Genomic DNA, 15,470 nt, shown 5'->3' with positions numbered 1-15,470 from the left:
CCTCCCCCCCTCCCGCGCTCCCCCCCCCCTCCTGCCGCCGTCTCCTCTCGGCTTTTCTCTCCCCAGGATGCTGACGGAGAGGTCCCCCAGTGACCCGCCGCGGGATGCAGCGCGCGGCGCCGGAGCCGGAGCAGAGGGCGTCGGCGAGCCGGACTTGGGCTTGGGCTCCGGCAGCAGCAGCGGCGGCGAGGAGGCTGGGCGGCGCGGCGGGGGGATGGCGCTCCCGGGGGAGCCGGCCTTGCTCAATGGGGTTGCCAAGGAGACCGGCCGGCCGCCCCCCTCCCCCGGCCCGCCGCCCCCTGCCGCGCCGGTGCCCGTGATCGAGTTGGTGCGCGGCGGCCGCCCTATAAAAGGCAGGGAGGCGCCGGCCGGGGCCATGCAGAGCCAGCCGGGAGACAGCGGCGGCGGCGGCAGCAACGGCAGCAGCAGCAGCAGCAGAGCGCCCACCGCCCTCGCCACGGGCCCCGGCACGCCCCCCGGTGGTGGCGGCGGCAGCAGCAGCAGCCACGACGCCCGCATGGTGCAGCTGAGCCCCGCGGCAGCGCCCGCCCTCCCGCTCCCGCCGCCCGCCAGAGCCATGCTCTACGGCCTCGGAGCCCCGCTCAGCACCGCCAGCAGGTCCGTCGCTCGTCAGCCTGGGCCGCCTGTCTGCCCTCGGAAGCGCTCGCTCCTTCGCCCGCCGCGCCTTGGTGCCTTTGGCGAGCAGCTCCCTGCTCCTCGTCGCCGCTCGCGCCTTCCCTTTCCCGCAGCTTTGCCTTGCCGATTTATCGATTTCCAAAACATAGTTTCCTCCTAACGTCTCCCTGCCACCTTCCCTTCCGTTTCTCGAAATAGCCTTTCTTCCCTTTTCCTTCTGTGTCTTCGATATTTTTCGATGTGTTGCATTGTCTGAGGTTAGTTTTAACGGACAGATGTGAATTTTGCTTTGTTGACTAAGATCAAGTTTAGTAAATGAGCCAGATTGCCACAGGGCAGAGAATAAGCAAAGACTCTTCTCTGGTTTGTACCTACCCTTTGTGTAGTCGACTTTTCCTTTTCTTCTGAAAGCAACAGCAGGTAGCTACCATTAAGTGCCAAATTACTGGTTTAAGTGAAGGATGAATTGTATTGACAGTATAAATAATTTCCTAAAATGTAGCATTTGTGAATTCTTTTCAGAGGAGTTCTTTAAACTGTAGTTATTATCAAAGAGGAATTTATCAGATAGAAAAATAGTAAAGTCCTTGTACACTAAAAATAAAAGAGTGGTTAGGATTTACTTCTCTAATAGTAGGAAACAACATAAAATGTAGCAAAAGCAATTATTATGCTTTGATCATAGTTCCAATGCAATATTGGCACTGTGCCTTCAGAATGGAAAGATGCTGGTTTTATAGATGGGTTCACAGGTGTTAGTTACTACAGTGAGTCAGGCAATCATTTTATCATTTCATATGAAGATGCAGTGCCATATAATCTTGACTCTTGTGTCAATTGCAAGCCAAAACTATGTCCACCCTGGCTTCTTAGAGGTTGGTAGCTGTTTGGACAATGACTTACTGGAACCAATACTTTAATCAGGTTAAAGTTGGCTAAAAAAAGGTGCTGCTGCAAATTATATCTGGCTTCTCTATTAGATGCACACAAAAAGTGCTTAAAGCAGGCATGTAATACATTTCAGTTCCTGAAACATTCAAATGGACTTAGAAGGATGTAACTGTGCTTAGGATGGCTCTGCTAGAGGCCAAATGGATTTCATAGAATAAATATACTTGGAATTGTGGTCCAAGAAGCTCTCTGTGTGGGTGTGTGCTTGCTGAGCATTTATAGCATGTGCACATATTATAAATGCTCATCACACAGTATGCACACAGACATATATGTACACCCTCAGCTGAATTATATTGAATCGTTTCTCCTTGGCTTCAACAGAAGTCTGGTGATCTATGGTGGTTGGTTTTCCTTATCTCATTGTGTTCTCTGCCTCTTATCTTGCAGTGGATTTTTTGGGGAGCCAGACACCTTCTCAATGTACAACAATAGCCGAGTGAAAAGAAGACCGTCCCCTTATGAAGTGGAGCTCTCTGATGGTGAGGAAACCCTTTGTTAGATTCCCTAGATGGGGCAATTGGAGCCCCAAGAACTGTCACTGTTGCTTACTTTGGGGTGGTGGTGGATGGGAAACTTGCTTAGATCACATTATGGCCTCTGGTCTAAAGATGGCCATGGTGCTGGGAAGAAAAACAATGCAAATGTTTCGCTTTGTGGCTGGTTGATATTGGTCCTAATTGTCTGTTCAGCCAGCATGCAATCTCCACTCTGCAGAAATGGTCATTTTGGGATTAAAAGAATTTACTGATCTATATGACAATGGCTGTAGGTGGGGGAGGGGGGTTTCAGATCTCCCACTGGGCTTAAAAATTCCGACCCAGAGATTTTGCTTTCCGTTTCAGTCTGTGGCTGAACTGCTAGACGAGGGAGCTGTCTCCTCTCTAGCTCAGTTTTATCTAGTCCCGTCATCCATCCACTTTCTCCCGCCTGCTGTAATGAGCAGGGCTCCAGAAGAACTGCAGAGCAGAAGTGGTGTTTGTGTGTGTGTGTGTGTGGAGAAGATGGGCTAGAAAAGCTGTGGCTGTGTCATCATCTCTCTATTCAGTGGCAAGTTTAAAGGCGGAGGGGTGGGGGAGAGAACAGATTGGTCAAGTGCGCATGCAGCTGGATCTGCTGGGTTTTCCAGCCTCAAATTCTGGGTGGCTACTCCTCAGCTCTGACCCTCCCTCCCTCCAACTACAGACCCCAAGCTTCCGTATCTTTCAGAAATGTGTAAGGCCTTTCTGTGTGGGTAGGGATTAGGCTTCAGTCAGCTAATGGTAGGGGGATATCAGTTTATTTGAAGAAATCTCATCCTGTTTTGCAGGTTTATTTCTTGCTGTTCTTTCAGGGTGGGATCGGGTGTGCATTTGAAATAAATGGGCACTGAAGTCCATGGGATTAATGAAGGGTTGCTTGGAGTGAGTGATTTGCACAAAGTATCTGATGTATAAACCTCACCTCTGTCTTGGGCTAATAAAATTAAGGGTATCTTTGAATTAGGCCACTTAGAAGGCAAGAGCCTTGAGTAAGTTATGCTAAAAGCTGTTAAACTTTAAGGTGCTGCAAGACTCCTGTTTGTGTGGTTGTGCTGGGTTACCTGATGGTATCATACAAATATGCACTGATCTGATGTCCCACACAGGGCCCTGGCAGTTATTCCTTTGGCATCTGAAGCCAGGCATGCACAGGGTGACCGGTCACACAGAACCCAACCCACCAGGTGCTCTTGATAACCCTTCCATTTTTTCAGTGTCAGGCAAACAGCAAAACAAGAGCTGTGCAGAGCATATCTGCCTTTGGCAAGCAAAGCCAAGGTGAGAAGAAGATGGTATGAACAACACCAGTTAGCAATTTTGTTAAGGATCCTGGGAAGTATCGCAGGACACTGGCTGCCATCTATGCCTCATTTGCTCAAGTGTAGAACAATTTAGTCAATAACTGCCATGGAGAAATCAGGTTATTGTGACCATGGTAACTTAATTACCCAGGGATAATTAAATGGCTAAATGCCATACTGAGGTCATTGCCATTTTCCAGCATGAGATCACCACTTAAGGAGGATCGTCAGGATTTGCAGTGTATCTCAGAGCAGCAGAACATTTTGTGATTTGTTCACAATCTTGCTGTGCCCCCCCCCCATGTGTACTCATTCATGTTTAATTAGGGATCAAGCTCAAAAAATGAAAAAAAATTTTAACCCTCCCCCTTTTATATTTTCAAAACCAAGTTTCAAATTTGCTTCATATGCTTTTTTAATTTAATGGCACTATTCCCAGGTCCTGCCAACCTAGCAGTTCGAAAGCAAGAAATTGCAAGTAGATAAATAGGGTACCACTTCAGTGGGAAGGTAACAGCTTTCCATGCGCCTCGGTGTTTAGTCATGCCGGCCACATGACCATGGAAATGTCTTCAGACAGCGCTGGCTCTTCGGCTTTGAAACGGAGATGAGCACCGCAACCCTAGAGTCGGATTTGACTGGCTTTCGAGCAAGGGAACCTTTACCTTAACTTGTTAACTTTTGATCAAATATTTGAGTTTGTGGAGGAGTGGGAAGGCTATTTCATTGGTCATTAATTTTACAATTCATATACAGATCAGGCATTTCAGTTTAAACCAAGTGTATATTTTGTTTTAAAGAAACAGGCTAAGTTGTTCAATACAACAATGTAAGGCAAATCATAAACTGAGAGTGTCACCATCAATTTAAGATTAGTCCTGCCTCATCATACCACATAGCTTAGCAATAAACCTGTGTCTTGAACATGGGTGTTATCCTGTGGTAGTAAGATAGTATTATACATTAAAAAACACCAGTAGTGTCATCTTTTTATTATGGTCTATCACCTCATCCTAATGGACCAATCCAGCTGAAAAATATTTTTTAATTGTAAATATGTTTTACAGCAGATTCACACTTTACATAGCAGTGCAGTAACTTTGGTTCTTAACCAGCATTTGGTGGATAAATACATAAAGTGTGAAAGAGAGATGCATACCATCTCAAGACATTTGGGTACAGGCAGTAGGTTGCTGTAATTGGCTGTGGCTCCTCAGAACATGCCCATGATAATCCATGTGTTTGTGGATGCATACATCTCTCTCATAAATTATATATTATAATACATATGACACTGAACACATTAGGCGTAAAACCATAATTTAAAAGTAGAGGTAAGAGTCTAATTAAAAGGCCTTCCAAAAGAAACAAGGTGAAGAGGTCATAAGGTATCACATAACTTGACCTTAAATGCCTTGCCTTCACTCCAGAGCTCCATGTGTACTTTAATGGTGCAACAGAACTCCTGTGCAAATAACTTTCCCCATTCAGTTAAATGAAGGGGGCAACATGGCATGTGCACCCCTTTGTACATAGAGAGTGTGCAGTCCCCTCAATCAATGCGAAAGGGGAGCCTTTGTGGATAGGAGAGCTCCACTAGTGCATTATAGCTCCTCCAATGAAGCCATGAGATCAGGCAATTATCTGAAATTAAATCCCACTGAAATTTTGTGAGATTGTTCATGCGGTCTTAATAACACTAGTATTAAGGTAAAGGTAAGGTAAAGACTCTAGGTGGTGGTGTTCATCTCCGTTTCCAAGCTGAAGAGCCTGCACTGTCTGAGGATGTTTCCGTGGTCATGTGGCTGGCATGACTAAATGCCAAGGCACACGAAACACTGTTGCCTTCCCACCGAAGTGGTACCTATTTATCTACTTGCAATTTCTTGCTTTTGAACTGCTAGGTTGGCAGGAGCTGTGGCCAGAGATGGGAGCTTACTCAGTCACGCGGCACTAGGGTCTCGAACTGCCGAACTACAGACCTTCCGGTCTGCAGCTCAGCATCTTAACCTCTGAGCCACCACGGCCCTAGTATTAAGGTACCAGCTATTATTTGCTTCCTGAATTGCCACTTTAGTGCTTATGCCAAACTGGGGTCTGCCATCTAGAGTGGTTTATAGATTGGACTCTCAAGGCATGATCCTCTAGTGTTTTGCTCCAGGTTTCCAAGGGCCTGCCAGGGCTTTACTGGGACTATTCTTGAGTGTGATGCTTAAAGACTACCATCTTAATAGAAGCCTTTGAAGGATTGGTCAATCATACTTTGATGGCTGAATCCTGTTCTATGGATCATCTAGTCAATTGATACATACGACTAACAAAACTGTTTATTACACAAATGCAGCTTTTTATAGAATGGTAGCTAATTACAGCATATAGATAGCAGTAGGACATCTTTATGACGTTTGAATCTGGGCAATAGGAAAAAGTGGGGAATGTTGGGAAATCTGCTAAATTAAACAGAATTTGCATAAAAATAAGGATCATTCCTCCATACAAATGTACTGATTTGTCATGCATTTTACAGAACAGGGACACCCCCCCTCCGCGTTCAAGCCACCAAAAATTAATTTTGTAATTGTTGATTTTCCTCTCTGAATCAATTTTATGGCAAGCACTTGGAATGGATTACAAAATATGAGTATAAAGTTCTTTGGGGCAATTGAATGGAAATACAATAATGTATTCCCTTTTGACAAGGAAGCAGGCCTGCAGACCTCATGGGTCAGCAAGACCAAGAGAGCTAGTGTAGTGTAGTGGCAATGAACATGAACTACTAAATAGTCCTCTTCTGAGCTTGAACTCGCTAGGTGATTTTGGGCAATTTTCAGTCTTTCAGCATCAACCCTGCAAGTACAGAGATAACAATATGGATTCTCCAGGGGCCTTGTAAGAGCTATTAGGCGAAAAAAGGCAAAGCACTTTTATTACTAAGTACTATTATGAAAGCCATACTGGGTTTGTGAGGCATTGCAATTCATATGTTCATGTGGCAAAATAAATGCTCACCCCTGGTGGATGCTGAGCATTAGGACTGGCAGATTCTGTGCCAAATGCCAATAATGGTCTTTTTGATGCAGTAGACTAGATATTACCTCAATTGTTTTGAGAAGGACTACAGTATTAGATTTGAATCTATGAGATTTGGGTTCCCATCTTTTTTGTGAACTAATGCCTGAGGAAACAAGACTCATGTTTCTGTTTCCACTGCTTCTGAGCTGCAAAGGGAAAAATGTGATCAATCTCCCTATGGGAGTACACCAGATGACTCCTATAGAGAAAAACTTCAGTCAGTTCCCATGTATCTTGAATGACTAGGGCTTCAAGCACAGAGGGCAAAAAATCCAGTAAGCTTTTTATTTTGCAAACAGAGAACCAAGGCTAAGTTCAAAACATGCCCATTTTTGAGAATCAGTAGGTTTAACATTTCTTTTTCAATGGCTTCTCCCAGATTCCTCATTCCATCCCAGCATCCCCAGATCTATGAGGTAAACCTTTGTCCTCTTACTTCAACTGTCCCTTCAGTGCCCAGGTGCTGAAAAAAGGATGCCAATCCCACAATTCCACAGGAAGGTATTTGTGAATTATGCCAGTTAAGTCAATTATGTAGATGTCTTAACTCACACAATATGTAGTTCACAGGGAATATGGGTCAATGTTATGTGCAGAAGGAAAAAGGACATGAAGCTTGCTATTGCCTTCTGCTTTAACATGTGGTGGTTCTTGCTCTTATGCACAGGGTTGAGCTGGTCGTCTGGGTTGGCATCGGGAAGGAAATTTCCCCCACGGCACATTGGCAGACACCGAGGCTTTTTCGCTTTCCTCAATGGAGCATTGAGCAGGGATCATCTGTTAGGATCAGGTGGGCGTATCCCACACGATCAACTTCCTGCTTTGATTTAGGGTGGGTTAATTGGTTGGACACTGGTGGATATCAGGATTTTAAATGCCATTGTGTGTTACACAGAGGGTGGGGACTGCAGCCAGACACTACAATCTATAGAACTATCAACACACACACACACACACACACACACACACACACACACACACACACAGATATATTAGTCCTACTCAGGGGTCATTTCATAGAAAAAGAGGTGCAGGAGCTCATTTGCATAGCTCATTTGCACATGCCACACCCCCTGACAAAGGGCAGGCATGCAAGCATGCCTGGGTTCCCCGTCTGATCTTCCAAAGATCCTTAAAATGCCTTTCTTTCCCTTCCCCATCTGGGAAAGGGAAAGAAAGGCATTTAAATCCCCCCCCCACTTCCCTGAGTTTCTCCACCAAAGTGGAGAGGCTCAGGGGGAAAGCCACTGCGGTGGGCTGGCTGAAGAAGGCAAGGCAAGGGTGGGCAGGCAGACATGCCTGGGTTCCCTGCCTGATCTTCTCCAGGTGCCCCATGGCTGTGGGGCACCTGGAGTAGATCAGGCAGGGAAGAAAGCATTTAAATCCCCCCAGGTGGCGGGGGGGGGGGCTGCCTCTGGGCTCCTTAGTGCCGGAGCACTGCTCCAGTGTGCTCCGGCAGGAAATGACCCCTGGTCCTACTGAAGTTGGGCATGCGCAAATAGCTGGAAAACATTTGTGGATTATAGTCATGGTCTGCAAACAGACACATTCCTGTTTCTTTTTCAACCCTGGTCTCAATTGTCAAGAATATTTTTATATCAAAGACCTGTATATGGACCATATATCTTATGAAGATCAAATATATCTTATAAAGATCAAATATACTACAATATACATAATAGGCCATAGAATGTTGTAATCTCTGCTTTAATTTAACCACAGGAAACCTTTTTGAAATTCATAAAAATGATAGTATGTAGATTTTACTTTCCTTCAGTGCTTAAGGCATTTCACATACATTACAATAATTTTTATAATAGCTTTCCAGGGTAGGCTGGCATGATTGTTCCTGTATTACAGATGCATGAAACAGCGGTCACTGCAGGTGTGGAGGGGGAGGTATTTGTGAACTTCCTGTATTGTGCAGGGGGTTGGACCAGGAGGTCCCTTCCAACTATGATTCTATGATTCTATGTGTCTGAAAGAACAGTAATTTGTGTATACCAAGGCAGAGTCACAGTTTGAACTGGAGACTCCAGCTCATGAACCCTGGCTCATGATAAAGAGGTATCAAAAGATTCTGTGGGGTAAAATAACACATTGATTCAGTATACTGGGTTGGACCTTATGAACCATGAACAGAAAGAATTCACAACACAGATCTGTCTTAATTTCCCTTGCCACTCCCTGCATGATCCTCCATTTCTTGAAAAGCCATTCTAGACGGCTGGTGACCTTTGGAGAGCAGGTTGTGGGCAGGGGGCTTCAGAAAGGAAATCTGTAGAAATCACCTCCCACCCTTGCATGAACAGTTGCTCTCTCTGCAGAAGATCTTACAAAATGGGGGAGAGCAGATAACATCTGTGATTTCCCCTCAAGCTGCAGCCTACCATACTGTATTCTGTTTTTGAGGGCTCCCCATCTCTAGCCTATTGGTAATCAGGGAGCAGCTTTTTGTGGGACACAATGGCAAGACAGGAAGGAAGACATCTGTCCTGGGAACTCCTTCCTTTTGTGGTTCACAGGATTCAATCCAATCTGTGTTATTGCAATATTCTCCCCCACCCCCTTAAAATCTTTTTCTATTACATATGATTTACAGGGCTTCATAAATTAGACAAGATTGTACCTTCTGTAATATATTCAGTGAAACACACACACTCTTAATACACAAATATATCACTGAGTCAGTGAGATAAGCAGACTATAAAATATATAATACAGAATAGTAAATAAACTATGTACCTTTCCAAATTGCTGCTACTGCATAATATTAATTTATATGTAACTAATTTGCTTCAATCATCGGAAGCTCATCATCAGTTAGGCTGATTTATTTATGCTTCAAATATTTGTTTTCAATAATCATTTGAATTTAAATGTATATATATACCTACCTTTATTCATAAAAATGCACAATTAAATAAATCTATAGAAAGATATAATTCTTAATACCAAAATGAATAAAATGGTTACAAGCTGTCTGCAAAGTAAGGCTTCTTAACACAACCATCTCTCCATTGAATGAATTCCATTAATTTCAACTATTTAGCTAGTTACCATAACTTAGCTATACAACTTTTAATACTTAATCTCTTTGTGCTCTTCCAGTTAATGGATTATTCTTATTGTTGCCCTCCTAAAGTGGAGCACAGTATCTGCTCTATATGCTTTATATTTTACCCCAATTAGGTGAATCCAGGACTAACAGCAAACATAAATAAAAATGACAAATTAATTCTAGTATGATGTAATATTAATTAGTGACTACAGAAGAGAGGAGTTTCCATCCTACTTGAGATGTACAAAGGTCCTGCCTCTTCTGCATGGTAGTATTTTGAATGAATCTGGGAACATTTACAACAATGATTTCTGGTATATTTGAGTTGCCTTTGTTTAATTTTATAAAACAATATAACTGAAAATGCCCTGTTCCCTTAAGAACACAATAAGTAGAGCTTGCTGGATCAGAGCAGTAGTCCATCTGTTCCAGCAACCTGTTTTGTATAGCAGCTGACTAGTTGCCCTGGAGGGCAATAAATAGGGGACAGAGGTGGATGCCTTCCCCTGATGCTGCCTCCCAGCACTGGTATACAGGGGTTTACTACCTCTGTATATGGAGGGTCTTTCCCTTTCTTCCTATTGTATTGCTTCTTCACATTAACACAGGTTGAAATAATATGCTGGGCGTGGTAATATAAATATAAGCATATAGGTTATATTTAGGTTAAGGTTTATATTAGGTTTTTCCCTTCCAGAAAAGTAATTACTGGCCACCATTCCTTCCATCCATCCTTTGTCTTCCTAGCTGGGTTCTGTTCTGTTCTATTAGCCTGCTGATAACTGCCTGCATATTTATTTATTTTATTTCATTTATACCCCGCCCTCCCCGCATGCGGGCATATCTATATAGCTCATGAGCATAAACAACCACAGAATGAACCCTAATTCAGTGAAGTCAATTGCAGGTCAAGGATGCTGGTTTAGGGAGACATCTGGTAAAACAACTGAGTTTCCAGGATCATTTCATCTTTGATTGGTCACAATTAACTTGATGATTTCCCTCTAGGAGATGCATAGAGATCTATGTATGTGGAGCACTCGCTAAGAGGTCATAATGTTTTAAGACTAATTTAATTTCCCCTTTATATCTCCACAAAAGCTTCCCCTATATTACTCCACAAGAAAAAGGGTTAGAGAGGAAAAAAGTTGGGAATTCAGAAAAACTACTAGTTCATATTGAAAATACTACCCTGTTTTCCCGAAAATAAGACCTACCCCCAAAAATAAGCCCTAGCAGGATTTCTATGCATTGGTGGTATAAGCCCTAGTGTGTCTTCTTGAGAAAAAATAAATATAAGACAGTGTCTTATTTTCAGGGAAACACGGTATAATGATAGAGCAATTACCATTAAAAAAAGTCTAAGAAAGCCCTCTGGTGGCAGGAAAGGAAAATGGCATCTGTAGAGGCTGAGGAAACAAAAATAGTGCTGATGTAAGCAGGACCTTCAAAACCATGCACCTTCTTGTCCATGCCAAGTTTGGGAAAGATTCTGACAAAATGGGAGAAATCCACAAAGTGGATGGTTAGGGGATGATGCCATGTGGATCTCCTCCCAAAAACCTTGCTTTGGTTTGGATGCCAAACCATAGCAAAACCTCTGTGTGAATGTAACCATGTAATATAGATGTGTCAATTAACTTTGAATGTGAAATTAGCTTTATTAAGATATCTGTAGCTTGAAAGCCATCCTTAGTCTTTAAATTGAATAGATCGGATGTATACACTTAAATTTTTTTGTTGCTGCTAACCCTGTATTTCTTGCCATTTTTAGGTCCTCATACAAAAGTGGTCCGTCGAATATTTACCAATAGCCGGGAGAGGTGGAGGCAGCAGAATGTCAATGGTGCCTTTGCTGAGCTTCGCAAGCTCATCCCAACTCACCCACCTGACAAAAAACTCAGCAAGAATGAAATCTTACGCCTGGCCATGAAATACATCAACTTCTTGGCTAAGCTGCTGAACGACCAGGAAGAAGAAGGAAACCAAAGGGGTAAAGTCAGCAAAGACACTGGCATAGTGCAAGAGGATCTCCTTCAGGACATGTTGTCCCCAAACTCAAGCTGTGGAAGTTCATTAGATGGAGCAGGAAGCCCAGACAGTTTCACAGAGGAGCACGACATGTTAGATTCTAAGCACACAAGAGGCATCCACCATTCTATTCTTCCAATCGAAAGCAATGCACAGCGATGATGAACTGACAAAGAGGCACAGGCGAGCCCCTGAGAACCTGGCATTTGGAAGTTATGCATGCCCTTCCCCCATTGTTAGCTCAGCCAATAAATGGGGACCTCCCAACTTTTCTTTCTTTCAACTGGAATAAGACAACAGGATGATTAATGAATTGTTGGATCAAATCAAGTGTATTTTTGTTGCCTATGCTGCAGATGAAGCTCAGGCCTGAGAAGTCATTTTGCTATCTGTGTTGTTTTTGAAAGAATGGGTGAAATGTGTGGGCAGCACATCTTGTATTCAAAGAAGGTTCATAAATGACTGGACTGATAATCTGTTTTATGCAGAATATCTACTCTTCTGCACTATACCACTCCTCTCTTTCTCAGCTGTTCAGACCCAAGCATCTTCCATGATATGTGTTATGTGGCAATATGCTGTGTGGTCCCCCCCACCCCCAGACCACATTGGGGGAACTGATGAAACTTGTCTGTGCAGAGTATTTTCACCCAAAAAATTTTCTTTCTTTTAAGAAAGAAAAGAAATCTTGTCATGAAGGAACAGTTGAGACTTTGTGTTGTGGGTTTGTTTGGTTCTTTTTTAAAAAATAAATCTAACCCAGTTTTGGATTGTTTGAGGTCTTGTATTTATGATGTGGAATTCTCTCTGTTTAATTCCAATATGCAGTATCTGCTGAACTGAAAAGGTACATCAGTGGGAATTGGATTCCCAGCTTCTGACACCTCATCACAATGGTGATTTCTTCTGACATGGGTGAGCAATGGCATTTCCTTAGAGTTGTTATCTTGGGGCCTCCCTGCTTTATTTTTACTGAAATGTGTGTATGTGTGTGTGAGGGTTATGTGTGTGTGAAAAATTGATACAAACAATTTTCAGCTATGCACTTTGATTATTTTGGATTGACTTGCATAAAAGTCACAAGACACAATCTGTTTCAACTTCTCCCACACAAACAGCATGGAGATGAATGGGAGTTGTGAAAGAGCACCTCTCTGTTGATGGATGATGCTATCAGTCAGAGACTGGCAAATGGCCCACAGTGCTGAGTCTTGTTCAGGAGAACCTTCCAAGAGCAGTGTAAATGAGGTGCTCTTCACAGAAGTTGCATGAATTCACAGCTGATTTGTATTATGTTGTACAATAGCCTACTAATCATAGATTTTCTGTCCAGTGTACTCTAAATGGGTCATTTTCCTTACCTCAGTTGTTCTGTTCACTCAGTCCAACTTCTTTGTCTTCACAAGGCTGCAGTTCACAAACCATTTGATTTTACATGGTCTTAAGGAAGAACCACTGAAGATTTTGAGACTACTTCAGGATTACTTTAGAGTACTTTTTTTTTTTTGGAGTTATAGCCAAAGTTGTTTATCCAGGGACTGCAAAATCAGGAAATCTTTTCCATTCTCAGGGCCACTTTATATATTGCATTAAAAAATAGTTTGCGTAAGATGTTTTAAGTGTACACCTAAAATGTAAAATGTGACTGCGACAAACAACATGTTTGCAAACCCGTGTAGTGTATGATATGGTTGTTGGGAAACATCATTGGTTGAAGATAGATCTCAGTCAAGTGCTCTGCCTCTATGTAGTATTTAAAGTGGTCCTGAGGAATAGCTGCAACTTATTTACAGGATTACACCACCATTCACAACTCTGTGCACATACCCATTACTGCCTGTGGAGGATGGAGCTTTGGAAAACATATGTGAGCCTTTCTTTAACTGTTAGTTGAGAATCTTTACTTGCATAGCTGGAACTGTTCTTTTAAAGGATCTTTTAAAAATAAAAATAATATTTTGAACATTTGTAGAGCTTCTAATTTGGGGGTTTGGGCTGCACATGTTAAAAATTAAAATAGTTAAGTAGGTGTTGGGGAAGCTACATTTCAGCTGCCTTGTAGTCCATAAACATCTGAAGGCATTTGAAGGGACTGCAGTGGAATCAATGGCTTGTGGACTGCAGATGTTATATTAACTGGAAGCAATGACAGACACCCATAGATTAGAAATGACCTTTTGGAAATCAGATGAAATAACTCAAAAGGAATGAATCCTGATGTTTAGTGGGTGTCACCCTTTCACTGGTCTTGCAGATCTGCAAAATCACCATAACTCAATTAGATATCCATACTAGACCGAACACTCTTTGGCCTTTTTTATTCCAGTTGTTAAAGGCTCTTTTCTTAGGGGGTACCTAAGAATGTAATAAGAATAAAACTTACTGTATGTATGTTGTTTTCAAGTGTTTAAATTGCTTCATGTTCATTAATATCTTGTAATCTTCCATCACCTCTGTATGGTTGGTCAGTGTTACTATTCCTGTATCATAGAAAGGGGGTGGGCTGAGCAAGTGTGGCCGAGTAAGACCACCCAGTGAGTTCATGGCAAAGGCAAGAGTCCAACCCAGGACTTCCTGACTGTGTAGTTCAGTCTCTGTTCTGCCATGCTATGTAGGGTATAGCTTTGGTGTACCTTTCCACCAATCAAAGCCACTCCTTCTCGCAGCTGTCCATCCTTAACTAAAGGATACAGTTGGCCTTTACAGCATTTTTATAGAAAGAACAGAGCATTTCTGTGATGCTTTCATAACAATACTGCTTTTTTATTTTTAAAAAGTCTGAATCTAAAATAACTGTAAACCTCTCATGGGATTGAGATGACAAAACACTTATAGAGGAAACAATGCTCTGTGTGATTTCCTCTGATGCTTTGACTTAGCAGTGATAATGACCATAATTTTAATAAACTTCCTAGGGCATTTGCATGGCCAGGCTGACTGATATTAGTGGTAAACTGCTAATGGTACTATTTCACATATTTGCCATGGTGGTAAAGATCACATACAGGCACTCTGAGACAGAGATAATTATAGACAACTTTAGTGCTCAATCAAGATGTGTGACATTAATGCTATTCCCTACAGGGGTTCTCTCTAAAGTTATCACATCAGAGAAAACCTTTCCAAATTGAGCAGTGTTTCCTCTAAGCTGAGTTAGTGTGAGCTAGCTCACAGTTTTTTAGCCTCTGGCTCACACATTTTTGTCTTAGCTCAGGAAGGCTGGCTCCAGAGCAAACCAATTTATGCAGTAGCTGAATCGCTCACTCGCAACTTTAATGCCAGTCGCTCACAAAGTAGAATTTTTGCTCACAAGACTCCACAGCTTAGAGGGAGCAGGGAGCATTGAATATGACATTTTAAAATTCCCAATAAGACATCTTGAGTGATGTTGATTTTCTTCAGAGCAAAGCAATATTTGGTCTAGCAGCATATGGCAGACACCAAATAAATTCTGTGCTTATAATCTGTAGCATACCTACTTAAGGTATAAACACAATTGAATTAAATTTATCTTGCAATTAAGTAAATATGCTTAGGACCTATCTGTAAACTATTTATTCCTCAATCCTTCTTTATGTATCCCCCAAAGAACTATAGAATCACAAGAGAAATAATAAGCTTTTCATGACACAAAGATGAATAACCTATATTTAATCCATGACACTGTCGCACCTAAATTGGGGGTAGGGGGCAAAGAAGCAGGCCTAAGAGTGGCTGTGCACCTGATGAAGGAGGGCAGGCCCTCAGGAGCAGGAAGAGGAACTGGCTGCTAGTTAGGGTTACCAACCTCCAGGTGGGGCCTGGAGATCCCCTGCTATTGCAACGGAATTCCAAACAACAGAGATCAGTTCCCCTGCAGAAAATAGCTACTTTGGAGAACAGACTCAGTGGCACTGT

The 15,470-nt window shown here is 42.6% G+C and overlaps 1 protein-coding gene across 1 annotated transcript in view; it reads left to right on the top strand.

The window, feature by feature from the left end:
- The window catches only part of TAL1 (T-cell acute lymphocytic leukemia 1), a 12,771-nt gene extending 1,036 nt beyond the window's left edge, over positions 1 to 11,735 (top strand). The window contains exons 2-5 of the mRNA XM_015424242.1: positions 67 to 363; positions 439 to 618; positions 1,978 to 2,069; positions 11,317 to 11,735. Coding sequence (XP_015279728.1) covers positions 67 to 363; positions 439 to 618; positions 1,978 to 2,069; positions 11,317 to 11,735 — 988 coding nt within the window. The remainder of the gene's footprint in view (positions 1 to 66; positions 364 to 438; positions 619 to 1,977; positions 2,070 to 11,316) is intronic.
- Positions 11,736 to 15,470: the final 3,735 nt, after the last annotated feature.

This window comes from Gekko japonicus, unplaced genomic scaffold (assembly GCF_001447785.1).
Source record: "Gekko japonicus isolate JY-2015 unplaced genomic scaffold, Gekko_japonicus_V1.1 scaffold2047, whole genome shotgun sequence".
Taxonomy (NCBI): domain Eukaryota; kingdom Metazoa; phylum Chordata; class Lepidosauria; order Squamata; family Gekkonidae; genus Gekko; species Gekko japonicus.
The sequence above is the reverse complement of the archived record's forward strand: the minus strand, read 5'-3'. Positions and strand labels throughout refer to the sequence as shown.